The 26,570-nt window shown below is 37.3% G+C and overlaps 3 protein-coding genes across 4 annotated transcripts; 2 read left to right on the top strand and 1 right to left on the bottom strand.

Moving 5' to 3' along the window:
* The first annotated feature begins 89 nt into the window (after nt 1-89).
* On the top strand, nt 90-9,985 carry LOC113674287 (ribosome assembly protein METTL17, mitochondrial). The gene is made up of 17 exons (XM_027190768.2): nt 90-369; nt 927-1,125; nt 2,066-2,194; nt 2,741-3,044; nt 3,539-3,620; nt 3,872-3,945; nt 4,163-4,257; nt 4,864-4,937; nt 5,389-5,496; nt 6,028-6,096; nt 7,123-7,162; nt 7,506-7,570; nt 7,874-7,966; nt 8,693-8,777; nt 8,969-9,046; nt 9,511-9,550; nt 9,768-9,985. The coding sequence occupies exons 1-17, from the start codon at nt 280-282 to the stop codon at nt 9,865-9,867; spliced, it is 1,725 nt and encodes a 574-aa protein (XP_027046569.2). The 5' UTR covers nt 90-279; the 3' UTR covers nt 9,868-9,985.
* A 487-nt stretch (nt 9,986-10,472) lies between these two features.
* Nucleotides 10,473-15,926, bottom strand: LOC113674285 (targeting protein for Xklp2 homolog). Its single transcript, XM_027190767.2, has 9 exons — nt 15,663-15,926; nt 15,272-15,578; nt 14,841-15,023; nt 14,015-14,321; nt 13,161-13,492; nt 12,654-12,822; nt 12,251-12,427; nt 11,574-11,720; nt 10,473-11,242 (listed from the first exon to the last, which is right to left on the bottom strand). Exons 1-9 carry the CDS (start codon nt 15,763-15,765, stop codon nt 10,838-10,840), a joined length of 2,130 nt encoding a protein of 709 aa, XP_027046568.2. The 5' UTR covers nt 15,766-15,926; the 3' UTR covers nt 10,473-10,837.
* Nucleotides 15,927-15,991: 65 nt separating this feature from the next.
* Nucleotides 15,992-26,089, top strand: LOC113674272 (uncharacterized). 2 transcript variants are annotated; one of them, XR_016184806.1, is made up of 14 exons: nt 15,992-16,117; nt 16,846-17,039; nt 17,799-17,842; nt 18,437-18,537; nt 18,831-18,941; nt 19,767-19,882; nt 20,144-20,233; nt 21,081-21,168; nt 21,397-21,507; nt 22,192-22,911; nt 23,405-23,515; nt 24,192-24,355; nt 25,203-25,422; nt 25,765-25,903. XR_016184806.1 is itself a non-coding variant. In XM_089199759.1 (13 exons), the coding sequence occupies exons 2-13, from the start codon at nt 16,855-16,857 to the stop codon at nt 25,327-25,329; spliced, it is 1,968 nt and encodes a 655-aa protein (XP_089055885.1). In that variant the 5' UTR covers nt 15,992-16,117; nt 16,846-16,854; the 3' UTR covers nt 25,330-26,089. The 2 variants fall into 2 exon arrangements, 1 of the variants encoding a protein (XP_089055885.1); XM_089199759.1 differs by having other exon boundaries at nt 25,203-26,089.
* Nucleotides 26,090-26,570: the final 481 nt, after the last annotated feature.

Below are 26,570 nucleotides of genomic sequence, written 5' to 3'. Positions count from 1 at the left end.
GATTAATGATTTGATCTCTCTGGATTGAAAGGAAAACAAGATATGTAAGAGAAAATGTTGATTGAGGGGGTCTAAGCTTTTGAAAGCCTTGATGGTGAATTCTTGGTTACACGTTCATGGAGGTACACGGATTTATTCGTGGTTCAGTCTTGTTCCTGGGATATCTCTCTTCTTTCTGTCCCATTGAAGAAGAGAGACCCTGGGAGCGAATCCTAGTAGAAATGTTTCTCTCGTCCCAGTTTTTTCTCTCCCACGTGAGAAACACGATAACTTTCCAGCATGAGTAGAGCGAGTATCTGCTTTCGTGCAATAGAACAGTGTAGGTCTTGCAGGTTTCGCTTCACTCACCGGCTTACTTTACGAGGGAAGGTAGGTTTAAACAAATTACGCAAAGCCTTAAGGGTTTTCTTGATATTTCCTTCGCTAATTTGCCCCAAACTTCATGATCAGCCACAATTCGATCTTGTCAGCTCAGGATGCTTATGATGTCGGCAGCTTTCCAATTATTTTCATAGGAAAGGAGAACTGAGACAGGAGAGATTGAGCACTTGTTTTATTATGTACCCTAATCAGAAAAGTGAAAAATGAATATCGAATTAGTTCTGGATTTGGAAAATATGATATACTGCAGAACGATCTGGACCACTGGAAACGAGATAAATAATTTCAGAAATGGTTATTGGAATTCTCTTCGATGGTCCTCGACTCAATAATCAGAAACGAATGCTCTCGTTAAGAAGAAATGACATTTGTTATTTGCATAACATTATTTAGTTAGTCGGAAATTTAGCGTGAACTGAAATGAGGAATTAAAACAAAAAAATTCCACTGAATTTTAATTTTGGCAGTAATTGCCCTCCATATATAAATGCCCAGGAGAGTGTGGTTCATTATATTAAATTTACCGTTCTGCCAATTATCTACAGGTGCTATGTTCTAATTTGAGTACAAACCAGGAGGGAGCTTTTCATGAAGAAAAAGAGTGGAGTTCAACTGAAGAGAAGCATGGCTACGGTTCTAACGGTGGTTTTGAGAAACGCAACAAGGAGGCTGCTGGTCTATTTTATCTTAACACTCTGAAGCTACCTGAAAAGCTACAGCAGAACTTAGACAGCTACCTCAAGAGTAAGGGAATTGTTTCTCTTGTGACATGAAAAAGGAAGTGTGCACTTGAGCTAATTGGCTAATTCAGCTAGATCTTATCTTGGCTTTTTCAGCATGAGGTGACTCTGGGTATTGCTACATATACTCTCCCTAAATGAGATGCAAGTCGATGCAGGTTCACCTGACCCCAACCTCTCCTGGCCCCTGCTACCCCCTTCAAGTATTTTGTAAGACTCCTTGACAGTTTGTTGGTACTCATTTCCACTCCTGGGTGGAGATGGGTCCCTTGAAGAGTTAACCCTTTAACCCTTTCACTCCCAAGATCTAATTAGTAATTCTCCTTACTATCTGCCATACAATTCTTATGATGTTAGTTCAGAGAATTTGGTATTGGATCAACTAATAATCCCATGATTGATATTCTTCTCTATTCTCATCACCTGCCTGCTTGATATTGTATTGATATTGTAAGGAGAAATTCTGTCTTGGTCACTTGTGGGAGTGAAAAGGTTAATTCCCATGAGTGACCAGACAATTTCTGCCTACAATATCCATACAATTCTAATCAGACAAGTGATGAGAATGAAGAGAAATATCAATCAGGGGATTTTCAGTTGATCCAGTAACAAATTATCAGAACTAAAATTATAAGAATTGTACAACAGTCAGTAAGGAGAATTACTAATGAGATCTTGCGAGTGAAATGGTTTAGTGTCTTGCTCAAGAACACGACACAATGACCTGGTCAGGTCTCAAATGGGACCCCTTGGCTTGGAGTCCATCACACTAAATGTTAGCTCATAGTTTCTCTCACCTTCTTGGTTATATAGAGTCTCTATTTGTTTTTTTATTATGAAATTTCAACTGCCACACTGCCAGTCTTTACTGACTAATAGTATAGTTGTTAATTGTCTTCCAGTGTTGTTTGAATCTGACTTTGTGGCATGATTTGACTTCATAGAATTCCCAAGGAAGGTGTTGGAAAATGATGGTAAAAAACTTGCAAGGCACATCAGAAATAGAGGTCGTCCAACAGAACAGACCTGGCAGAAATATAAGGAATCTAGACGGCTAAGAGAGGCATCAGCAGGTATGGTCTTGAATACAGCATCAGAAATTAAAATGGAAAGAGAGGAATTTGATCAGCCAAATCCATAGTTATTTTCATTTTTTTAACAAATGATTGCATTTACTGCACCTCTTTTCTTGTCAAAGTGACAGTAATCTACAATGCTGTTGTGTGTTAGATCCAAGGCATGTTCAGTTGATTGTTCTTTGCTTGTTGAGGGACATTATTCTGAGTGTTCTTTGCCTGTTAGCCCTTTAACTCACGGAAGTGATTAACAATTAACTTCTCCTTATAATAACTTAAGATTATCCAGCAGACAGGTCATGAAAATATTAAAACTTATTGGATCAAAGTTGTTATCTTGGTCTGACACTAAATTCTTGTAACTTATTTACAAGGAAATGTGTAGCAGCCAGAATTAACAAGTTAAAGGTTAAAGCCATAAATTTTTAGTAGTACTGAGTCAAAATATGACTTTTAAGGTCACAATAACTCGACCTCAGAGTCTTGATCACATGCATCAAGATGATTTACGACTTTTTGTATTTCTTGTCTAATTGTATGTAGCAAACCAAGCTAATCCTGCTGACATTTTGAAGCTACATAATCAGCAAGAAGATACAATTCTTGATGATGTAGACGATACAAGTGAAGATGAAGATGAAGATGATGAATATGATGGAGAATTTGTTTCCCAAGAAACAAGATCTGACCTACTTGAGACTGGTGACAGTGACAGTGACATTGATGATAAAGAAAACAATAACCACACAAATAGCGAAACAAAGGACACAAGTGATAGCAAACCTGCTATTATTAAAAAGCAAAAAGTTATCAAAAGGCCAAGAGGAAGTGAATACAAACTGATAAGGTATTTTGTTTTATTTGATTTAACTAACCTGGAGCTTGTTTCTGGAAAGTCCCAGTAAGTTAATCAGCTGGGAGTCATATTTTGATGATGAAATTTTCAAAGAGTGGTGGAGCAGGCTATGGCACCCTAACCAGTTCATTTTCTTTCTTTAGCTGATAGTTTTTTAGTATAATTTTCAAAACTTTTGAGACATCCAGCTTAAATGACAACAGAACATGTGGATGTGTTAAGTTACCAGAATCTTCGAGAAAGGGCCCCTGGTTTTTTTTTAGTATTTGCATCTATCAAATTTAGTGCCATCCCAGTCCACAATACAGATAACATCCAAAAGGTAGAGAATCAAGACAGCTTCAAATTCAAATCATTAAAATTAGAGAGTACAAGGAATGCTTTTTTTAATGTCTTAAAAAAAAATTGAAATGGTTTGCAATTTTCCCACCAAAAATTGTTAGTAATGGGTCCCTGAGGGTTGCTCTGATTTACTTTGGTGACAGGTATAACAAAAGAGAAGCTGCTGCTTATGCTGCAAGCCGTTTACCTGCAAGCTATGGTGCAACACTTAGAGTGTTCCATGAAGTAAGTCAAAAGTGACATGAGACAATTCTGCCAGACTTTGTTTTACAATTCTTTTACCAGTATGGATGATGCTTAGCTATTTTTGATGAAAGCATATGTTGAAATAATGTTATGTCTCATTTTTGATTGAGAATCCTTTCACTGCCATTATGTACATGATAATTAAGGTCCTCAGGTCTCTAGGAAAGCCATTTTAGACTTGCCCTTGCCTTTTAATTAAGTTTTAACAATCTTTTGTTTATCCCCCATAGTTAAGGAGGCGTGAGCCCAACTTTAAACCAGAGAATCTGCTGGATTTTGGATCTGGCTCTGGAACAGCAACATGGTAAAAAATATTTGTCAATGAAATCTCTTCGATCCAGTGACAATTAATTTACATTTATTTACTCCTCAATTCTTTTTTTCAAAAAACAAACAAGCTAATCAAATGATGAATTATTATTAAAACTTGGCTTTTTCAAAATGAGATATATGTTTTTTTTCAATCAGTGTTTTGTCAATCAATGATTCAACCTTCATACATTTTTGCTCAACTTTGCCAGGGCAGCCCATGAGACATGGGGAGACTCACTCAGAGAATATCAGTGTGTGGATGTATCTCAGGATATGAATAGTCTGGCTGAATATCTCATAAGAGGTTTGTACTTCATGATTATGTATGAATTACTAATACTGAATTCAGTTTGTCACAGTAGACAGAGAACTAGTAGCCTACTTTTAAGATCAAGGACTAGCCAGTGTAATTGTCCTAAGGAAGGAAAATGCTTTCCAAGGGATAGATCACTATCCTGCAGATTAATTTTAATGAAACATACTGTGCAATCTATTGGATAAAGATTTATCTGTTGGATAGCATTGTTTACCCCTTGAATTAGCAGCACTGGGATGCTACATGTAAAGATTATAAACTTAAGGACTTCTTGAAAAACAAGTTTCCTTTCTATGGGCTTGTTCATGGCTTGTCCCATAATTTTTTTCAATGTAATTTGCCTTTTTTTTAGTTGGATAGGGTAGTGTACCAATACTTCTTTTTTCTCTGATTTCCCCTTGTTGTATCTTCAGTTGATAAACTGGATCATGCTGCTTTTTTAATTGGTCCATACCTATGGTCTGTAAAGAACAGATTTTCTTCTTTATTAGGCAATTTTGTGTTTCTCTTATTCTGTGTTTTCAGTAAATGCCAAGCAGAAATATTTAATCTATTTTGTCATGCACTTTTTTGTTGTCCTTATTCTTAATACAGGTGGAGAGGGTCTGAAGCATTCTCTTCATATTCCGGGTGTTTATTTCAAGAGATTTTTACCTGTATCCAACTTGGTAAGCTTAGATTTCTCCAGGAAATGTTGGGTTACTTTAGTAGGTAGACTGTGAATTTGAATTAATTTTCCCACTTTGTCCACCTATGTCTTTACAACTTTCTGCTTTAACCCTTTAACTCCCATCAGTAACCAGGATAGAATCTCTCCCTGCGATATCCATACAATTTCAAGCAGACAAGTGATGAGAATAAAGAGAAATATCAATCAGGGGATTATCGGTTGATCCAGTAACAAATTCTCAGAACCTAAATCATAAGAATTGTACAGCAGTTGGTAAGGAGAATTACTAATGAGATCATGGGAGTGAAAAGGTTAAACCCTTTCCCCTCTCCTTGAAGCACAAGAACCAATGAGTTAGAAATAAGGAGAAGCCAATAGTCTGCATTTGTTAAAAGAAGTTTACTTTGATGGAATCGAGTCTTTATCTGATACTGTTGTTTGTCAAATAGATGACTTATGATGTTGTGGTGGCCTCCTATGCTCTCAGTGAAATACCTAGAGCCTCCTTGAGGAAAATGGCAGTGAAAAGCTTGTGGGGGAAAACAAGTGACTTCTTGGTAAGCCATTGTTGTCTGAAAATTTGTTAACCTTTTACCTCTAACAGTGATAAGCATCTTATCTATCCTAGCAGTATCATCCCTGAATCAAATATTAACCCTTTACACTATAGCATCATTGTGGTTATTCTCCATACTGTTCTCTATACATTTCCTAAGTTGCTGAAAAGGAGAATTTGTTTAACAATCAAGAGGTTCTTAAGTTGGTGATCATTTTCTTTACTCTCATGACCCTAATGTTTGATTCAGGGGTGATATTGTAGGGAGAAATTAGATGCTTATCACTCTCAGGGATCAAAGGGTTAAGGCCATGAGACTAAACAAAATTATTGTGACTCAAGAAGCTTATGATTGTTAGAACATATTTCTCCTTGTAATGAGCGTAGAAAATGTATATACAGAATAGAATAGAGAGCTATCTTGCATACTGATGCAAGGGTGTTAAGGGGTTAATATGTAATTTAAACTGACTAAATGATGTAAAAAACACCATTTTGGCTCTTAAAGTGCATTTCATTTTTTTTATCCTAGGTTATCATAGAGCATGGCAATACTGAAGGGTTTGAAATAACAGCTGAAGCTAGGAACCTAGTGTTAAAGGTAAATGAAAGATTGCTTACCATGTTTCTTGAAGAAGCACCTGGGTGCTTATTGGAAGGAGGATGCTCAATAAAGGGGAGTGCTTATTAAGAAATTGTTGACCTGTACTGATTCCATCGTAGTTGAAGCTTTAAAAGTTTTGAATAGGGTGGCAATAGAAACATGTTTTCCTTGTAACCCTACTATTCAAGAAAGGGAGGAAAGATGGGGGGGGGGGAGCTTATTTGAGGGGGGTGTTTGTATGACCAAGGGGGTGGGCACTATTCATGGGAATGTTTGTTTATTAAAGTGTGCCTGCTTATTCAAGGAAATACATCAAATGTATTCTATATGATAATGAACCTTGAAAATATGGTTAATATGTTAACTTAATTTTTTATTCTTTTAGTATTTAATTCAAAAATTATAATTATATTATTTAGTGCGATTGTGTTTTCTTCAGTAAAGGAGTGATATGTCCAAACATTTGCTTTTGGAGCATAAGTACAGTAAACCCTTTAACTCCCATGAGTGATCAAGTCAGAATTTCTCCTTACATTATCAATACAATATCAAGCAGAAAACAATGAGAATAAAGAACAATGTCAATAAGGGGATTATTACTTGATCCAGTACCAAATTCTCTGAACTAACATCACAAGAATTATATCACAGATAGTAAGGAGAATTACTAATGGGATCTTGGGAGTTAAAGATCTACATGTTATAATGATAAACATCCCTTACAGCCCTTCCTTGATATCACCTTATCTTCTGTGATATTATATCTGAAGTATGCATGTATTTCCTTTCCATGTTCCTCAGGGCAATAGACACTACAGGAGAAATCTGGGGCTTTAACGCAACCATGTTGCCAACAATTATTTTCCTTGTTAGAAATCACCTAATTTAATCGTTAGCTGCTGCTAACTAGTTCTTGTGGCATTAAATTTGACATAGAATTAGACTTTTTCTTATATGTAAAAAGAACTTGAAATAATATTTATAACTTTTTACTGGTGTTTTGTATCTTGTTTTTCAATACAGAAAGGAGATGGTGAGCCTGTTGATGATGGATCAGCTGAGGGTGGGTACAGCTTAAAGCAATGAAACTTCAGAAAATGAGAAAGGGCCAAAATGTTGTTTTAGAACAATTTTAATCAGGGAGTGTGGAAAGTTATGCAAGATTACTTTTTTTGCTTTATTTTGCTCTGTGATTGATATTGAGGACCTTCTTAACCATTTGGAGTCATCTTGACACTGCCATCTTTACCTCCTGCTTCAAGCAGTTTTTTTTTCCTATGAGTTCTCAACAGCGCCTGGTATTTTCCTTTGCTCTCATTGGTTGTTATGATTATTTTAGTTTTTGTTTTACTGCACTCAATCAATCAGCATTGAATTTAATTTTTTTAAAATTATGTCCTCTCTAGGTAACCAGTATCAGTACCTTGACCCAACTGCTGAAGAAATGGACAATGGTTTTGTTTTTTCTCCAGTAAGTTTGATTTCCTCTTTCTCCACCATTTTCGTGAAGCCTTTCTTTGGTTCACATAACAGGTGGAGTATAATTATTTAACCAACAATTTCCCTATTTTTTCTTAAATGACAGATTACAGATGGCATAAAAGTGTGGTGAGAGTGAAACCAAAATAGTGGGATGTCAGCCTGAAGAGATTGTGCATCTGTGATGCTCTTACCACATTTTGAGGTCTTCTGTTATCTGGTTCTAAGCCTCCTCTCCTCCTTGGTCAAAGATTGATTCATCAACTTTATTTGTTTGATTTTTCATCTGTTACAGTGTCCACATGATGTTAAGTGTGCAAGATCTGATGCTGAAACAAGAGACCATCCCTGTAACTTTGAGCAGAGAGTTCAGTTGGCTTTATGTCAGGTTTGTAATGAAAGAGATAAAAAAGTCATCTGTCTTCTATTGAGATTCGGTTTTATCAACTGAATTGACAAAACAAATTGGCCACCGTGAAGCAATTGTAAAGCTAGCATTTTGAGTATTTGTCCCTTTCGTCATTGTGAATTGGATTCACTCTGACAAAGGGCTTACTAGTGAAAAGTCAGCTGTACAATATCTTCATGCTGGCCAATTTATGTTATCAAGCCAGTTAATAAATTAAACCAATATATCTTTAAATAGCCCCTGCCAACACAGCACCACAGTTTCTTTAGAAATTTATCCTCTTTATTCATATTCCCTCAAGGTCTTTGTGTAAAAAGGCAAATATCACTAGAGGCATTAAAAATTTCAGTTTGTAGAGTTCTGAAAGTGGGGAAAAATGCTATCTAGAGCTACCATTTTGGACTTAACACTAAGATACTCAAGCAAACACTTGTGCAAAGTGCCATATATTATTTTGCACCCTCTTTCCTCCTGTTGCCATCAACATTACAAAGGGGAAGGGTGTGGGCCTAATCAGAGCTGAAGCAAGTATACTGTGGTCATCTGTAATAGCCATAAGAAGACATTTGAAGTATGGTGTGAGACTTTTGGCCCATGTTTTTCAAGGTCTCTCAAGGAAAGGACCTTTGGTGTAGATGATACCTGCCCCTTTCAGTGTAAATTTATAATGCTAATTTTTTAGAAATGTGTATTTTGTTGTTTCAGAGGAACACAAAATTGAAGAAGAGGGGATTTCATACAGAAAGGTTTTCATACATTGTGCTCAAGAAAGGAGCAAGAGATTTAGAAGGTCAGCAATGGGAAAAATATTTGTTAAGGGGAGGGAAAGGTCTCAAGATTGTGACTCCTAGGAAAATGTAGATTTAATAATTCAAAATGAACTTATATTTGAGTTTGACTTATGTTATTTATTTTTAATTTTTTTTTGATTAGTAAGAGCAAATTTATTTTGAAAATTCACTTTGTTTTCTCATTCTGCAGAGAAGCCATGGCCTCGCGTTCTTGAGCCTGTGCGGTACAGAAAGCGACATGTTATTTGTAGACTCTGCTGCAGCTCAGGTTAGTCAGTTGAGAACACTCACCCACCCTACCCTTTATACAGGACATAGGAAGCCTAGTAGGGCCTTGTTAGCCAGCAAAAACTGGTTGTGGTGTGCTGGTATCATGTCCTACTGCAATCACTTTTAAAATTGATTGATGAGGTCGGGTCATCAGGTTACCAAGCAAGGTGATGTTATGGCAAAAAGGAGAATATTCTTTTGTTTGGAAACAATTTTTGTAGACCATTTTAAAATGGTCAATAGTTAAGAATGCTCATCCTTGTTGTCTGTTGTTATCAATGATTTCCAATTGATTTCCTTCCTTGATTGAATTCTGACTTTTTCCCCTTTTTCTGGCATAGATGGGTAATTTAACTAAGGCAAGAAAAAACTTCATTGTGTTTATGAATCATTTCAAATATTTATATTAGATTGGTTAAACAAAAAAAATGCACTTGTAAGCCTCCTCTTTGTGTTTGCTAGGTGACCTAAAACAGAAGACTTTTACCAAAAGGAAGGACAGGTATGTATAGTTTACATTGCTATACACTGGTTGGTCAAACAAATTTTGCTGTTTTTATAGTGAAACAGCATTCAACCAAGTGTTATCTGAACATAGATTTGTTTGGAAGCCTGGGTGAAGCTGTACCCTCCCCACCAAGGAGAAATGATTAGAGATTTAATATCTGGACAAACACTTTTAACATCTAAGTGGAATCTTATAAATCTTTTTGTTGCAGTGATATCTACAAGTGTGCTCGACACTTGACAAAATGGGGTGACCTGCTGCCTGACCCAGAGGACAGGGTTAGGATGAACAGAAAGGCTGTGAAGTCTTGATCCCAAACAGAATAGAAAATGGTGTAGAATATGCTGAATCGTGTGAGAATAAAACATCATGCCACAGTGCATTGATTGTGAATGTAAAAACTAACACTGTTAATAAAGATTGTAAAAATCTTTTCTGAGTTTTGTTTGTTTTTTTTTTTTGTTAAAAGGGGAAACAGATGATCCTGAAATTACTGCCAAATTATCAGTTAACAGTGGTTAAGAAAGAGCTGTTTTTAATGTGCAATTACAAGTAACATTGAAGAGTTGTTGATATGTTTTGAGCACTATGTTTGAAGGGGATTTCAGGGTTTGTTGGTTGTGGTTTTTTCTTGACCTTCAGCCTAGAGAAATATAGCTCACCAATAATGAAGTTTTCAACTGAGTGTTGAAGAACCAAAATGAGAGTTATCCCTGCTGTCACAACAAGTTTAAATTATCATTAGCTCATGGGAACTTGAAGTGAAAGCAAGCAAACTGCTCGAAGCACATGAAAATTCTATTATTTTTGGTTTCCTTCCAATTTGTTGAGAATAGCAAGAGTTCTCTAGACTTATTATAGAGTAAAGCTAAGAAAAACTAATCTCCTAAACTAAATTTATTGCATGATACCAGAATTGAATGAGCAAATTGTAAAGTTTACTCCAAAACAAATGAATGTACAAGTAAAATTGAGTGATTTTATGCAAGTAACAAGGATAAGAATTAAAATGTTGGTCACTTTTGGAAATTTTACAGACCAAATTAAATTTTACTAATTTTTTACAAACTAACTATTTGACATTAATTGTACTGCTGCTTTCTGCGATATGACTTATGACATTTTTTTGACAAACCCTTTCTCAAGCACAATCAATTCATTCTGCAATCACAACCTGCCACACACTCTTACTGAGTCATAATTTCATAAAATACCTGTATCAAAAACATGGCTAACAATTGCTAACAATTTCTATGTTGAAAACATGCTGTTCTTAATCAATCATACTCGCATTTTTCTTCTCTTCTTTGAATGCCATTGGGGCGATTGTGCATTTGTAAGCTCTTTCTCACTCTGTTTGATCTCTACTGGACGATAATTGCGTATGGGATTTGGTTTATGTACCAGTTGTTTGCGCAGGTTCTTCAAGTAAATCTTCTCCTCCTCTTCACGTTCTCTTTCTATCTGTTTCCTTAACTCCTCTTCTTCTTGGTCTCTCTCTGCCTTATGCATCTCATACACTTCTCTTTCCTTAGCGCGTTTATCCGAATTCATAGAGAATTCTTCAATTTTTGTATTTGGTTTGGCCATGGACTTGTCAGGTATGAATGGAGCATTGTACAAAACATTGGTGGATCGAGCTTTAAACACTCTCTTCATTCTTTCCTCTTGAATCTCTTGCTGCAGCTAAAGTGGAACAAGAAAGGATATTCAGTCAAATGATTACTTCTCTGTCAGAGAGAGGATGTTTCTCAAAAAAAGGACTTTTCTCAAATTTCTGTCAAGTAAGGAAGTCTGAGCCTTAAAAATTAAGTCAAATTCAGTGTCACACTCTTTTATGTGAACTTAAACATTCTTAACTGGTGCAGTGTTGGCCATGTAGCTGACAATTTTTCTGTTCCTAGTAATGAGATCACAATGTAACTTATTTAAGACTGATCAGAATGGGCACCATTTATTAGAGGACAGTGCTTCAGTTTAAAGATGTCTGTCTCAGTTCTCACAACATGCTTCTTACCTGCTGTCCCCATTTCTCAGCCTTAACAGCTCCACGGTTTTCAGTTGACAAATCAAAAGGCACAGGTTCTGTGATGAGTTTTGATGATGAAGGAAGAGGAGGAGGAGTGAAACTTGGCAATGGTTGTGCATGGAAGTTCTCATGTGCCTATCATCAGTAGAAAATATATTTAATACAACCTTCATGTTGTGCTTCAATCAATTTTGAGCAAGATCCCACCACCTCCTGCTCTGCAAGGCAAAAATTGTGTGCAAATGCCCCACCAATTTTCCACCCCTCCCCCCTCCCCTCGCATTTGAACTGTTGAAGATTGGTTTGATCAAGTTCCTGCCCTGCAAGGCAAATGTGATCAAATTCCCCACCAATTTTTTTTTCCTTTTAATGCAAAAGGTTAATTCAGCAACCGTGACTTTCAACACATTAACCACACTTTAAAACTAACATCTTGTAGATCTTTCATCCTGAAGCATTTGCTTGCAAATTTAACTGTTTACCTCACACACCCCCATCTTTAAAGATATAACCATTCTATTCCTCTGGAAAGACTTTACATTTCTAGGTCAAATTTCTCACCCAGCCAGACAAGTTTCAAATTTTCCAATCCCCTAAGCACAGACAACGGTCAAATGCCTGTGGAAATGTTGAAGTTTCTTTGAGATGAGTAGCTTTTAATTTACCTTCTTTTCTTCCTCTAAGATAGCTGTAATTTTCTCCTCTTTCTTAAGCTTCGTTTCTTTGTCTCTCTGCTCAAATGAAAATGGCTGTATCTGGGTTCCTTTATGTGGCAGTTCAGGCTTAAACACATTGGTGAAGTCTGGACAAGGATTAGCCTTTATTTCTCTTGGTTCAGCAGCCTACGTATAAATAAAAGTGTTAGAGGTTTTGTGTACCTTTTCCTATGGGAAGTAAACAAATTGTTTTTGGAAGAATTTTGCAAACATCGCCTAAGACAATTCTAATGCATTTGCATTTAGGTATGACATGACAAAATATGTTATAAATTAGATGCAGGGTATTGAGTTAACACAAATTACCTTACAAATTATAGGGTTGACAACTAACTCGTTAAGTAACACAAACCTCAATGACAGCCTGTGGTTCTTTTGTTTTGTGCACCTCTGCACGCTGTTCAGTATTGAAGTTAAAAGGTTCAACTGCAGTAAGAGGCTTTTTTGGTTCCATGTACACTCCTAATGTTCCATTGCAGTCAAATATTTTACGGTTAAGCTCAGTAGCTTTGAACTTGTAACTGTGTAAAAAGGCAAATTTTATTATGAGTTAGAGGAAAATATTTTCAAATGTGGTTCCTGGAGAAGAATTCTCTATTAAACCTTGAGCCCAGAGTATCTGATGATCCAGGCAACAAATAGTGAACTTCTATGTGGCCAAATTGTCCTTAAGTAATACTTACTAACCATAAGGATTGCACAGAACACCACCATTTCATTTCTAGTGTGTGTCCCTGAGAATATTTCCCTAATACTTTGATGCTCAAACCCAGCTGTTCACATGTTTTTTTCTATCCATAGTTTTCATATAGTATTCTAACACAAGAAAAATTTATTCCATTTATTTCATTAAACTTACCTCTTCATCTCAGCTTCCTGAATCTTCTCTTGTTCTTCTTTACTCATGCAGTCTACAGAAAGTGGCCTTTTCCTATCTCTTGACCTTAAATTTGGTGTCTTTGGAGCTGTTAGCTTCAAGGAAGCCTTCTCTATATTATCTGGTGGCCCCTGGTTCTGTTCACTGACAGGTTTCACATGGAAACGCTCAGGAGTCTTCTTCTGCCATTGATAAATCCTTTGTGCCATTGATTGGTACTCCCCACATGGAGTGTCATTTTCAGGTTCTTTTCTTTTCCTGGATTCATTCATCTTGAATGGCACTGGAACAGTTGGTTTCCTGTTCTTGAAAGTCTACCCAGAACAGAACAGAAGGCCACTTTAAATGATTTGAACTACAATGTATGTTGGCACTTTATCATAACAGACAGATTCATAATTTCACATACAATCAAGTCTCACAATCAATTTAGATTGCATATTCTGTCAGTAAGAATTAGAAATCAACTGTTTACCATGACCAGACTATATATTAGATACATTTTTATTACTTAATTACCAAGTTTGTGTAAATAATATTAATTTCAGAAATCACCTTGGAACAGCTGAAGGAAAAGTCACCTTCCATTTAATACAGACAAACATGATAACATTCTTGCATAAGTAGACTATTGCATGCAGCTATTTGCCAATCACATGATTTATAAGATCTTGCCCGATTAAACAAAGTGCATTCAATCCTGTTGCATTCAAGATACAAATACAATCTTAAGGAGTCTGTTACTTTTGATTATAACACTTTCACCAGTAAAACCATTTTTTTTTTTTTACAATTACAACCATTTTAATTGCATTAGAAGCACTATGGACACTTACTGGTGAAGGAGGATGCTGCCTTAAAGAGCCAACAAAATCCTTTCCTTTGCCCTCATTGTTTGCATGGTGAGAACTTGGACCAAGCCTATCATCTGTTGCAAAGTGAAATTCTTTAGCTCGAGTAAGATTGTCAACAGCTGATCTACAAGGCATGTATGACTGCCCTGCAAGAGCCTTCTTCATGGAAACTTTATTCTGTTTGAGTTTTTCCATCATTTCCTTTTGTTTCTGTGCTATGACCTGCAGCTCCTGTTCTTCCCTTGTTTTCTGTGCTTGGGTTTTATCACCTTTGGATTGAGCAACCCTCCTAAAAATATATGGCAAAAAATAAGAGGTGAAATGCACTTCTGAGCTGATTATGCTAGGTGTTTGAGGTGCCTTTCTTCATTTTATTCATGTTGTTAGCTAGAATTGTAAGCATAAGTATAATTACAAAACAAGAGTGGTAAGGATAATCCCAAACGATAAATTAAAGCATTAAAAAGCAGATATGCTGTAAACAAAGGCCTGGATGATCTCCCTGAGAGGTTCATAATTAAACCTTCAACTTCCCAGATCCAGTTGTAAATTATTTGCCTCCAGCTGCTACACATTTCTTTCTTTGTTACTAAGTTTCAAAGAATGGAGAAGATGGTGCAAGCTCAAGATAACAACTTCTTCCTGATTAATTGGAGTATTCTTATAACCTGTTTGCTGGATAATGTATGGCTATTACAGGGAGAAGTTGCATGACGATCATCTAAGTGAAAGGGTTAAAACTGGCTTTCAGCCGACTTCTAATGATCATGCAAACAAAATGGCCATTGAAATTAGCTGTTTGTGTTACCTCATAAAATTTGGCGTATCTGGAACAGTTAATGTCAATGGTGCTTTAATCTTCGGGACTTTCTTTGCTGGCCCACCATCAGAGGAACAACTGGAAACGGTGGATGATGTTGATGCAATAGAACACGTTGACAACGTTCTCAGACGAGCTGATCTTCTTTCAGGTACCTTTTTCTCTCGTTTCCTAGAACGAGAAAGCGTATTGGTGTAACTAACCTGGTACAGATTTCTGATTTTCCTCCAATCGTGCATCTACACGTAAAGCTTGATCGCATTTTGGGATTTATAATGTAGTGCCAACAACAAATATAAAAGCACAAAGATGAACACGTAGATTTACTGTATGTTTGAATTCGTATATGTAGAGTAGCGTTATATTATAAACCCCATCCAAAAATTAACAGAAACAATAAGTTAGAATGTCACGCTTACTTTCTGACTTGAGATTGACGAGGGGCACTTTCCGTCTTGACTTGTTCGTTCGTTGTTGTTTGTGTTTTTGTTACCCACTCTGACCACGAAGTCACACAGTTTTTAGGAGCTGATTTCTTAGGAGGAGCTTCCGCTAAAGGTTCAGTATCAGCTTTCTGTTCCACTGGTGGTTCTTCGTTCTGCGAAGACGAGCTCTCTTTCACCACTTCTTCTAGAATTTTTGATGCTTCGCAGTTAGGTTCATTAGATCGTTGTCCACAAGAATCTTCTTCGATTACCCAGCCACCTTCGTCGGCTACTTTTCCATCTTTGAAAAAACAAAAGTTTTAGAATAACATCGATCGTCTACTTAGAGGCGAAAGATTTCGCCAGTCAAGACATTAAAACTTACCAAACCACTTATCCGCTTCAGGGTCTAAATCTCCTGTGTCTTTCGAGAAGTCGACAAACATCGGCGCATCGTACTCGTAACTTGGATCAACAAATTCATCCATCCTTTAAAATACAGACTTCAGAAACTCTCAAAGACACTACGCTTTGTGAACTTCTGTGACAAAACAAAATCCAAACGTATAAATCGAGAAAGTAAGTCAGCTTGGGTTACAAACTCTCACCGCTGTTCGATCGTTAAATTTCAAACTAACCGCACGAAACTGACGCTAGCTACCACGCATTCCCATTGGTCAATTTCTCTGTCATCCATATTAAGTAATCATGGCCATATTTGTGCAGGATAATAAAATTCAACATGGCGCGCATTTTGGATCGGAAGTGATCCAGGAATGATTAAAACAAAGATTTTTCCGCTAAAAGATATGTTTAAGATGTGTTTGAGATATAAAAAAGGTAGGTTTAAACTAATTGGATATTCAGCTTTGGCTCCTCAATGTTTTTAGAAAGTCCGTCTCACGCATTTATATTACCTTGAAAAATACCCTCGTCTGAAATAACTGAAACTCGTATTTGTTTAACTCTTACTCTCTGAGATAAGGTTTGGGGGATAAAATGAAATTTTGGGTTGAGGTGCACATCTACCATGGTTACTTTTAATTCGATCAAAAAGGCTCACTTTGTATCGTCCCTGATAAAAAACTGCTTTTCACAACCTAAATAAGCAAAGGCCCAAAGAGTTTCCGATGCAAAAAATGCTGGAGGCTTTATTTTACAAATTTATATATTTGCCAAGTGAAGGAAAATTGTGGTGGGTATTTACCGAGCTTCAAGTTAATTTGTCACCTCATTTATTTACTAATTTTAACTGGTTATTTTATTCTAACTAGTAAAAGAACAATAGTTACAATTTTATCACTGGCGATTTTTTTTCGGGGGGTGGGGGGTGGGGTAATAAATATGATTTACAAAAGAGTTTTTAGAACAAGTTAAATTCTCTCCTGAGTTAAAGATTCAAGACTTGGCATTTCATTAAGTGAAAACACAATCTTGTTGTTGCAAAATTGCTTGGGTCAGAAGAAAAAGGCCTCTGTATGCAGACTGAAATGTTTGCATTATTGTCAATTTAAGGATGTTTCTTTTTTTTACCTTACTATCTAACAAGTTTGAAATTTTTCTTTCAGAGGACAATTATGAATGATCCTTTGAAACTACTGCCAGTTGATGTCACCAAAATTCGAGCTCAAGATGTGGTTGTGGTGGCAGCAGTGCTTGTGGCCTTGTTTCTTTTCAGAGCTCCAAATGTGTGGGAGTTAAAGCCCTCTTGGCAACTGGACGATATCTTGCATAGTGATCACCACACAACAAGAAACAAGTTGTATGTTTGGTTATCAGATTTTTTCATGAAGCTGCTCTGACAAGCTCACTGTCATTTGAATAATTCAGTAAAAATTCAAGTTCATTCATTTAAATTTATTACCTATTTAACCCTTTACACCCTAAAATCAGTGTACATATTCTCCATACTGTTCTCTATACATTTCCTTAGGTGCTGACTAGGAGAATTTGTATACCAATCAAAAGATTCTTTTCTTGTTGATCATTTCCTTTATTCTCATGACCTTAACATGTGATTCAGGGGTGATATTATAGGGAGAAATTTGATGCTAGTGAAGGGTTAGCATTAGAGATGTCTTTTTTTGTCCTATCTTCTTTTTCCTTTTCCTTTGGTATTGGCAAGGAGAATTTGTGTAACAGTCAAAGCGCAATTAGTGGAAAGTTTAACTGTAAAAAGAAATTTGACTGTGGTCACTTTGGTTTTAAAGAGTTTTAATGATCAATTGTGTTTCTTAAAACCACATGTTCTAATTTGCCAGAATATGACCAAAATGTAGATGAATCAAAGGAACAAAGGATACACCTAAAAGTGTTCTTTGAATTCTGGAGACCTTGTCGAGAAGAAATTTTATCACATACACTATGAAGGCAAACTTTTTTCAGAGAGCTGAATGAAATTACCAATTTTCCAAGCAAGACTGGGTGAAAAGGGTTCCAGTTTGCAATGAAGTGAATTTAATTCTTAGACAGAGTTAATTTTATTTAGTTACTTACGATTACATGATGTCACTCTCTTTAGACCTCTTCCTATTATCTCAGACCTGGATAGTGATGGAATTAATGGTAATCATTCATAAGATACTGGTACATGACCTTTAATTATAGATTAAGTATGGAGATTTTCAAACTAAACTTGAAGGCCTGCTAGAAAGTACGGAGTTAAAAAGTAAGACTTAAAAAATGGGGAGGAAGTCGGTAATGTGCATGTCTCTTAAGTTTTGTTTTGTTTAGTTTGTTTATGAGTATTGTTGTTGTTGTTGTTACAAGTTGTTCCAAGCTTGCAACAGGTGTCTATAAAACTACTGGGATTTATGAGCAACTTAAAAGTACCCTAAAATTTGTCAAAGTGATTTATTAGTGCAATCAGTAAAATGTCCAGTCATGGGGCAAATCCTAAGAACTTTAAGAGGGATAATGTGGTTGCCATTGGGCTATCACATTTCTCTTGGTTACTTACCAGGAAATATGTGATCATTTTACAATGACTGAGATACTGCAAGCACCCTAATTGCCCACTAACAAAGTTTTTAATCACTCACCTCTGGCTCATGACTTACAAACATTTTTCATGTTCTTCTAACATCCCACACACCCATAAATCGATAGAACTTGCAGTTTATTGATGAGTAATTAAGTTTTCTCTGGTCTTCATAACAGAACTTATTATTGTAACTGATGATTCAAGACTTAAAGTTATGATGCTGCCTCCACAAGAGGAGCATGATCTATCATCCACCCTTCCTCATCTTCATATGAAGGTAACAGAATGTCTGGGAAGAGAAATTGATTCCATGTAACCATGTTGCTGTTCATTTTATTCACTTCAAAATGATGTATTTGGGTTTGTGTTTTCTTTGTTTCAGGTCTAAAATAATTTACTGTATTTCCATGATCCCAAAACAGAGAAACTAATTAATCCATTTTGGCCTAAAACCAATTATTGCAATTGAAAATTAATGTTTATTTTGAATAGTGACACCTTTTGTATGTTTAACAAATTGTGATTGAATGATTTTTGCCTTTGAGTCAATTACTGAATTTTTTTGGCCAGGCAGAAGTGGTCCTTGAAACTTCCAGTAATTCATCCAAGCCTGGATTTCCTGTAGCACTTGGAACAGGATGTGAAGGAAAAAGCATTTCTTCGCTCGATGTCTGTCGCCAGGTGAAGTGTCATTCTATGTATCTTTTTTATTATTTAACCCTTTAACCCCTAAGAGTGACTCACATCTTATTTCTCCCTACAATATCACTCCTGAGTCACACTTTAAGGTCATGAGAATAAAGGAAATGATCACCAACTAAAGAAGCTCTTGATTGTTAAACAAGTTCTCCTTTTCAGCAACTTAGAAAACATGTAGAGAACAGTATGGAGAATATGCTTGCTGATGTTAAAGTGTAAAGGGTTAGGCTTCTTTTATTAATTAAAATGAATAATCAGGAAATGAATGGAAAAACAAGTAAACACAAAATAAATGAATAAATTTATCTATAGATGAATAGAAAAGGTCATTTCAGTTGACCACTCCTCCATCAGAGTGAAAGATGAAGGGCTACAGATTGAAATTTCAGCTTTAGGAACTCTCTATGGTGGCTAATTTGTGTTGATAAAACCAAATCAGATGTATCTTATAATTTCCCCCCCCCCCCCCCTCCTCTCCACATACCCAGTGCTACAGTTTCTTTAGAAACTTACTCCCTTAACTCATTTGGGAAAAACAAGATTACTTGATTTTATCAACTGAGTTGATAATGTAATTATTGGCCACTGTAAATAATTTCTAAATTGAAGTTTTGAGCTTCAGAAAAAGTGGAAAAAATAGCCTGTCCAAAGATCAGTCAGTGGAAATGAAAGGGATGGCTGGCAGCAAATGGTGGTTGTGGTTGTCAGGGCAATGATCTACAATATCCTAACCTCTCAGAGGTGTTGAATTGGCTAGATTGAATAGTCTAATATGAAGTGAATTTTCTTGTTTGTATCTATTTGCAGGTGATAGTTGTAGTAACAGATGATGGAGAGGTGCATTGTTACACAGATCAGCTGGAGCTAATGTGGAGGACTCGGGTTTTCACAGATCATGAAACATCAGGCTCGCTAAATTTTAAGTGAGTTGGTTATTTTGTTTGAATTTTGTTTTATTCGTGACTAAATCAGAATTCTTTTGTTGATGTTGGAAAGGACAAGTGGTAATTTTTTTTTGTCATTTCTGTTCTTTATTTAAAAAGTGTTTTGCCTGGATTCTTTTTGAAGTTTGCAATGATTCTGCTTCCATCAAAAGTCATCCCTTGAAATTAATTTTTGTTTGTTGCTTTGACTTATAGTTCTTTTTAAAGCACTTTATTTTTATGGCCTTTTTTTAATTGCAGGGAAATTGCTGTACTTGTTACACCTCAGTCTGGCTTAGTTTTGATCGGAGGGATGACTGCTAAAGAAGAACAAATGCAACACAATTTAAAGTAATGATTTCCCCTTTGATTCTGTTCCATCTCTTACATTTCTGACTAATGCAGTGTTAGATCGAGGGGGGAGGCCTTAGGTCCAACTTTTACCTCCTTAATGTCATCAGTTATTGAATCGTTATTGCTCCTCCCCTACCCCCCTCCCCCACCACTCTTTAGGAACAGACCTAACCAGTCATTCTTGAAACTGTGGGTTCCTAAATTTAGAGGAAGCGATTTTGATAAGAAATAGAGCGAAGTAGAAAGATGACCAGATAGTTTTCCTTTATCGTAAGCGTCTTTAGTTTTTAAAGTACTATAACGGGCTCCGTTCACGTGTGGTTTCTAAGTTTGTATGTGCTGGCTGTAATGCCTGTTACGTCGGTGAAACCTGCCAGCATTTTTCCAGACGTGTTAGAGAGCACTTAGTCATTGACAGGGCCTCTCACATTTTCAAGCATCTGAAAGATTCTGCACAGTGTCGCGCTTTGTGTTCAGAAGATAACTTCCATGTTTTAGATCACGCCTCTACCGGCTTTCAACTTAAGATAAAAGAGGCTATTCATATTCAAAGAGAACAACCATCTTTGAATCAACAATTACACCATGTAAATCTAAAACTATCTTTTTAATTCTCACACTTTCATGCTTTACCTCTTTTCTTGTTGTCACTATTTATCATAATTAGCATTGTTCTACTTACTATATAATTCAACTTCCAACGCTTTGTACATTACTTAACTGAAGATGACAGAAGTTTCTGTCGAAACATGTTTTACAGACTTAAAAGTTTTATCTTTCTTTAAATACTATTTCTTTTGCATTAAAGAAATGAAAAATGAAATATTTTACACTGCATTTTCAGACATGACCATCAACATAACTTTTCCGCCAGTTTTAGTGCTGAGGAGATAGCAAAGCAACCTCCAAGACGCTCGCGCAATACTAAGAAGGTACTTTCTTCCATACTACATCAGATTTAATTTGAAACTGCGGTCGTTTTTCCTTTGGAATATTCCTCATTCCGTGTCAACTATCCACCTTCAACGGAGGTTTTCGAAAACGCTACACCTTTGTAAGAGCCATTTCTTAGAGTTTCATTTACAATGAAAGATAGCAGCGTAAGATAGTTAACTTTCGACAATAGTGCGAGTTCATTTCATGTGTCCTTCTATTGTCAGGCAACCGAAGAAAAGGAACATTTTTCGACATACGCTCTGAACGCGAAAACAGGAAGGACCCACTGGAAACATGAACCAGGCGACTATGAAGCCAAGAAAATGGACAGAGAGGTATCATTGTTATTCATATCAGTATACTATACTTCATCAAACTCAGCGTTCTGCGTTTAGTTGTGCATGGTGTAGAAGCTTTTAGGAACGAAATAGCGACCTTTTCGAGCGAATGTCGTTGAACAAAGCCAAATAGAGTGATTTTGTATGTCAAGCTTTATTGGGCAAGATCAAAAATGAAAATATTTAAACATAAAGAATCAAAGCCCAAAAGGGATGGGCGCAAACGGGACACTCAGACCCATGCGGGGTGCCTACCCAAGGGAAATATAAGTGTATATTATATTTTCAATTCTGTGGTAAAAGTAGTTCATGTTCATACAGATCCAAAACTGACACCAACCGCACCTGGTTCATGTTTCGTGTTCTCTCATGATTCAGGCACTTTGCTCGTTTTTACTTGATCGAGTTTTCATCGGATCTTAACGGTTTTTCTTAATGTATGAGTATGTAAGTAAGAGACTTTATTTTTAAAGGCTTACGTGTAATACTGACAATTGCTGCCAAACCTGCGGCGCTTGTGGTTAGCTTTTCTAATTACTTTTAGTTTTTATTTACGACACTCGATCGAAAAGCGCTTTCATCATACACCTTGTCTTAACAAAACAAACAATCTATCCATTAGGAGTCGATCTAACGCGTCCATCTTGCCTGAAATTCCCTGATATCTTTTTTTCTCTGAAGGATATTCTGTCGGCTTACCATTTCAAGCTGGCTCTTCATTCCAGTCAGTACCACGCTGGTGAAATTCACTGGAGTCAATACACCGAGTCACTGATCTCTTCACTACCATACAGATGGCAACATCCCGCTGATACCACCTTACAAACAGCTCACTTCGTAAAAAGGCAACCCTCGACACTCGCAACTCAAGGGAAAGAACTTAAAACAGGACCTGTGGTAGAATCGAAAGCAATAAAGCCAAACGCAGTAGTTATAAAACGACAAAAGGCCATTGAGGTGTTAAACATGGAGTCTGGTCAACCTTTGTGTTCTTACGCTTTACCTATGAGAACCACAAGTGTTGGTGATTTGAACGGCGATAATGTCATAGATCACGTGACCACGTACTTTGCCTCGGAGCGGATAGACCAATCAGGAATGATCAATCCTTGCTCGGGTGTTGCAGTTTCCGGGTCGAAATCTTTATTCAGTAGGTCTATCTGCCGTACCCCTTCAACGTTCGGTAGTTTCTTTGGCTCGTTCTCCCAGGAAGATTTACGTGAGGAGAACGTGCTGATTTCTCCGTTGCTTGTGCCAAGTCCACCTTACAAAAGAGGGATTTTCAGCCATCTATCAGGAGAGGCTTTCAAGCGAGATAGCATCAGGAGCTTGGACAGTATTTTTGTTATTTCTTCTGGAAGACTAACAAGTTTGGGACCGTTTGGTGAATTGAATTGGCAGGTAGATTGAAAGCTGGTATTTATAAAAGGAGCGTGATTAATATCAGAGATCACCTTTACAGCGAGGGCAGCACGGACCTGTGGCTGCCATGCCGTCCGTGTCTGAATTTTAAAAGCATCATCAAAAGTACAACGCCAACAACGTAATGACCAAATTGAGACTTCCAATTCATGCTGTTGCTCGGGAAAGCTAACAGGACTCGTGGTTTGATCTGTTTGAAAGAGTAGATGTAGTGAAGTAAATTGCCGATCACTTTAAGGAAAACTTGAGAAGCGTTTTAATAACTTTAGACTCTCATTACAATTTCAGTTTCAGATTGTGCTTGTTATTTCGCTAAGGCCCGCGGAGAATAGATGGAAATATAGCGTATGCAGTTTGTTTCATAGGCACTTGTCACTGTCGAAGAATTATCTATCAGCGCGTGAAGCCTCCACAGCGCATCACACGTGCACCCCACCTGCTCTGAACACAGCATTTTTCTTGTCCTTGACAGGTAGACACGGTAACCTCATGGACGAACTACAATCCGCCTAATGACAAAAGTGCAGACGCAGTTCTTGTACCTAACATTCAAGCTGTTTCTACTGCGGTAGGGGCACAAAAGGTATGCTCATTATACTTATTTTTGGCCATTTAATCGTGGTCACGAATCTTGTATATCAGACACAAAATCGGACGTTTAGTGGCAGGTGCGGTGACTGTATGGATAGCGCGCTTATTTTCGGGTCGACTGAGAGATCCAGATTTTAGCCCCAAGTGGGTCAATGTGTACAGTCGTGTTCTTAGGCTGCCGTGCTGTCCGTGTCTGAATTTTAAAAGCATCATCAAAAGTACAACGCCAACAACGTAATGACCAAATTGAGACTTCCAATTCATGCTGTTGCTCGGGAAAGCTAACAGGACTCGTGGTTTGATCTGTTTGAAAGAGTAGATGTAGTGTAGTAAATTGTCCGTGCTGCCCTCGCTGTAAAGGTGATCACGCTCCTTTTATAAATACCAGCTTTCAATCGTACCTGCCAATTCAATTCACCAAACGGCCCCAAACTTGTTAGTCTTCCAGAAGAAATGACAAAAATACTGTGCTACTTTACTCTCACAGTTCTCCAAACTGGAGTATAAATGGGTGCCGGCGAATAGTGAAGGAAGCCTGACAAAATCCTGAGGAGGGATAAGGTCACCTGCAGTGGAGTAGCATTCCATTTTGCAAGAATAGAAATCCTGCTGATTACTTTTTGGCATAAACGCAGGAGTCATTTCGTTTGTTTGTTTGTCTTTTGCAGGACGCTGTCCTGGTAACAGGCTTGAGAGACTTCGCACTAGTGTCTCTCAAAGATGGCTCGCTGATGGCCTCTCACTCGATACCCTGCGAACCGGTGTCTCCTGTTGTGCACGGAGATTTTACAAATGACGGTCTAATTGACTTTATTGTATGCTGTAAAACAAGGTGAGCTGTCGGCGCGGCGTCGGGCAGTGTTTGTAAATCTTTCATTCCCTGTAGTGATAAGTGTATAATTTCGTTTGACACTTTTTTCGATATAAGACCTCTAACCGCTGTCCGTTTAGCCCGCGAGTAGGCTCTTGTGTTCGGTTTCCTCCTGTAGCCCCTTTACCGAGCACAGCCTGGGACACAGCCGCCTATTACACCATCGGTGGCCACTTATGGGAAAACTTTCTAGACCCCTGCAAGTGACAATGTCTTCTCATAGCCCCAAATTCTCCGGATTAAGCTTCAAATAACTGAGTGATCGTAACTTGGGAGAGCTAGCCTATTATCTATTATATGAAGAGATAAGTCACCACAATGAGGTTGTATCTAATATATTCTCGTCAACTCTTTGACCGCTAAGAGTGATTAGTAGTTCATCTCCCCTTACAGTATCACCCCTTAATCACAAATTAAGGTCACGAGAATAGATGAAATGGTTACCAACTAAATAAGTTTTCGATTGTTAATCAAATTCTCCTCGTCAGCACCTTAGGAAATGTCTAGAGAACAGTATGGAGAATATGCATACTGATTTTAGGGTATACAGCGTTGATTGATAAGGGGAGTCGCTTTTTGATGAGGGAGTCAGTTCCCAGGCCTGTCTCGCTGAATTCTCAGTCTTCAGGTCTCAAAGCTTCATTCATCCTTTCCAGCAGCCACCTCCTTGAATATAGAGGGAGTTATTAGTGATTACGGGCGAGTATTACTCACCCATCTCGTGGTGTCAGCTATAGCTTGAGACGAAATTCAAAAGGCCCGTTTACAGTTTACTTCATGTGCAACTAACACTGAAACTTCTTTTCAGCTTTATCGGCTTTTCACTGGACAGTAGACCAGGGTACTGGTGGACGGTAGTCTGGATCGCGTGTGGTCTGGGGGCTATTGGAATGGCAGTACTTATACTTCGCTTCATAGAGGAAGTGATAGTGTGACAGTAGTAGGAGCCCACAGTATCAGCTGCTTGCGGAGTGTCAGAAAGAAGCCGAGTCCCCGTCTTCTTCCCTAGGCCGGATATTTGCGGGAGCATAGATTGTGCAAGTATGTTTCCTTCGCAGCCGTACGTTTGGACTCTGGAAGCAGAGTCGAGAATGTGTTCCGTAAAAAGTAAAGGTAGAACGTAATTGTTAATGACAATCTTTCGATGGCTCCTCAAAGACAGCGTCTTCAGAAACACCAAGTATTTTCAAAATGGACAGCTTTGGATCGTAAATCCGTCATGACATAGAATGTAATCGAATGAAAGAGGAATGAAAATTGAACAGACAAACGAACAAACAAACAACAAGCGAACGGACGAATAAACGAACTCGTGAGTGAACCCACAAACGGAATTACGAAGGGCCGAGAAAGTAAACCGACGAACATACGAACAGACGATAAATCACGATTAGAGTACACTCTCAAAGTCGTGTTTAGAATATCTCGTCTTTAAAGTAGTTTCATTGTATTCTTATTTCGTCGAATTGCAGCCATGAAAGTGGTCGATGCCGCTACTGTTAAGAGATATTTCATTTCTTAAGTACACAATTTTTGACGCTTAACAATTGTTATGCCGCCGAGAATTAGACTGAAATCATAATTAAGATTGAATGAGAAAGCAAACGCCGGAAAAGCAGAATTAAAGTTTTCTTGTCATTAATAATTGTACAACTGTGTAAACAAAATAAAGCTTTCTGCTAACATCGCCTAAAATGGTTGCGGTCCTATGCAAACACGTCAAAAGCTTTACTTTTGAAAAATAATGGCCTTCCTCGTTAAAAGCTTGTTGCAATAGAAAATACACTGGTGTTCAATGAGGAGTTTGTTCTCAATTCAAAATTTGATTTTACTTTTCAGAATCTAAGAAAACTAAAGATCAGGCATTCGAGAGGTTTTCTCCTGGAAAGAATCATGTTGATTTCTTAACTTCGGATATATTTCAAGATTTGGCGGAAAAGTTCGTTCAGAATTTCAGTTATCTACTTCTTATGTGTAATCGAAAATGTATTTTCTTGAACTTTTCGGTGCTGTCTGTGTTTTTCTTCCTTTTATCGCTAGTTGACTTGTGGACGAGAACAAAAGATTCGACAACAGCTTTCAACAAAGACCTGAAAAGACGCCGTGAATGTACCGACATGAAACTCCATATGTGTGTTTATTTAGGCTTTCTTTACAGAAAAATAATCTTTCCGAT

This window comes from Pocillopora damicornis, chromosome 3 (assembly GCF_964200805.1).
Source record: "Pocillopora damicornis chromosome 3, jaPocDami1.2, whole genome shotgun sequence".
Classification (NCBI taxonomy): Eukaryota; Metazoa; Cnidaria; class Anthozoa; order Scleractinia; family Pocilloporidae; genus Pocillopora; species Pocillopora damicornis.
This window is presented reverse-complemented; position numbering and strand designations above follow the sequence as displayed.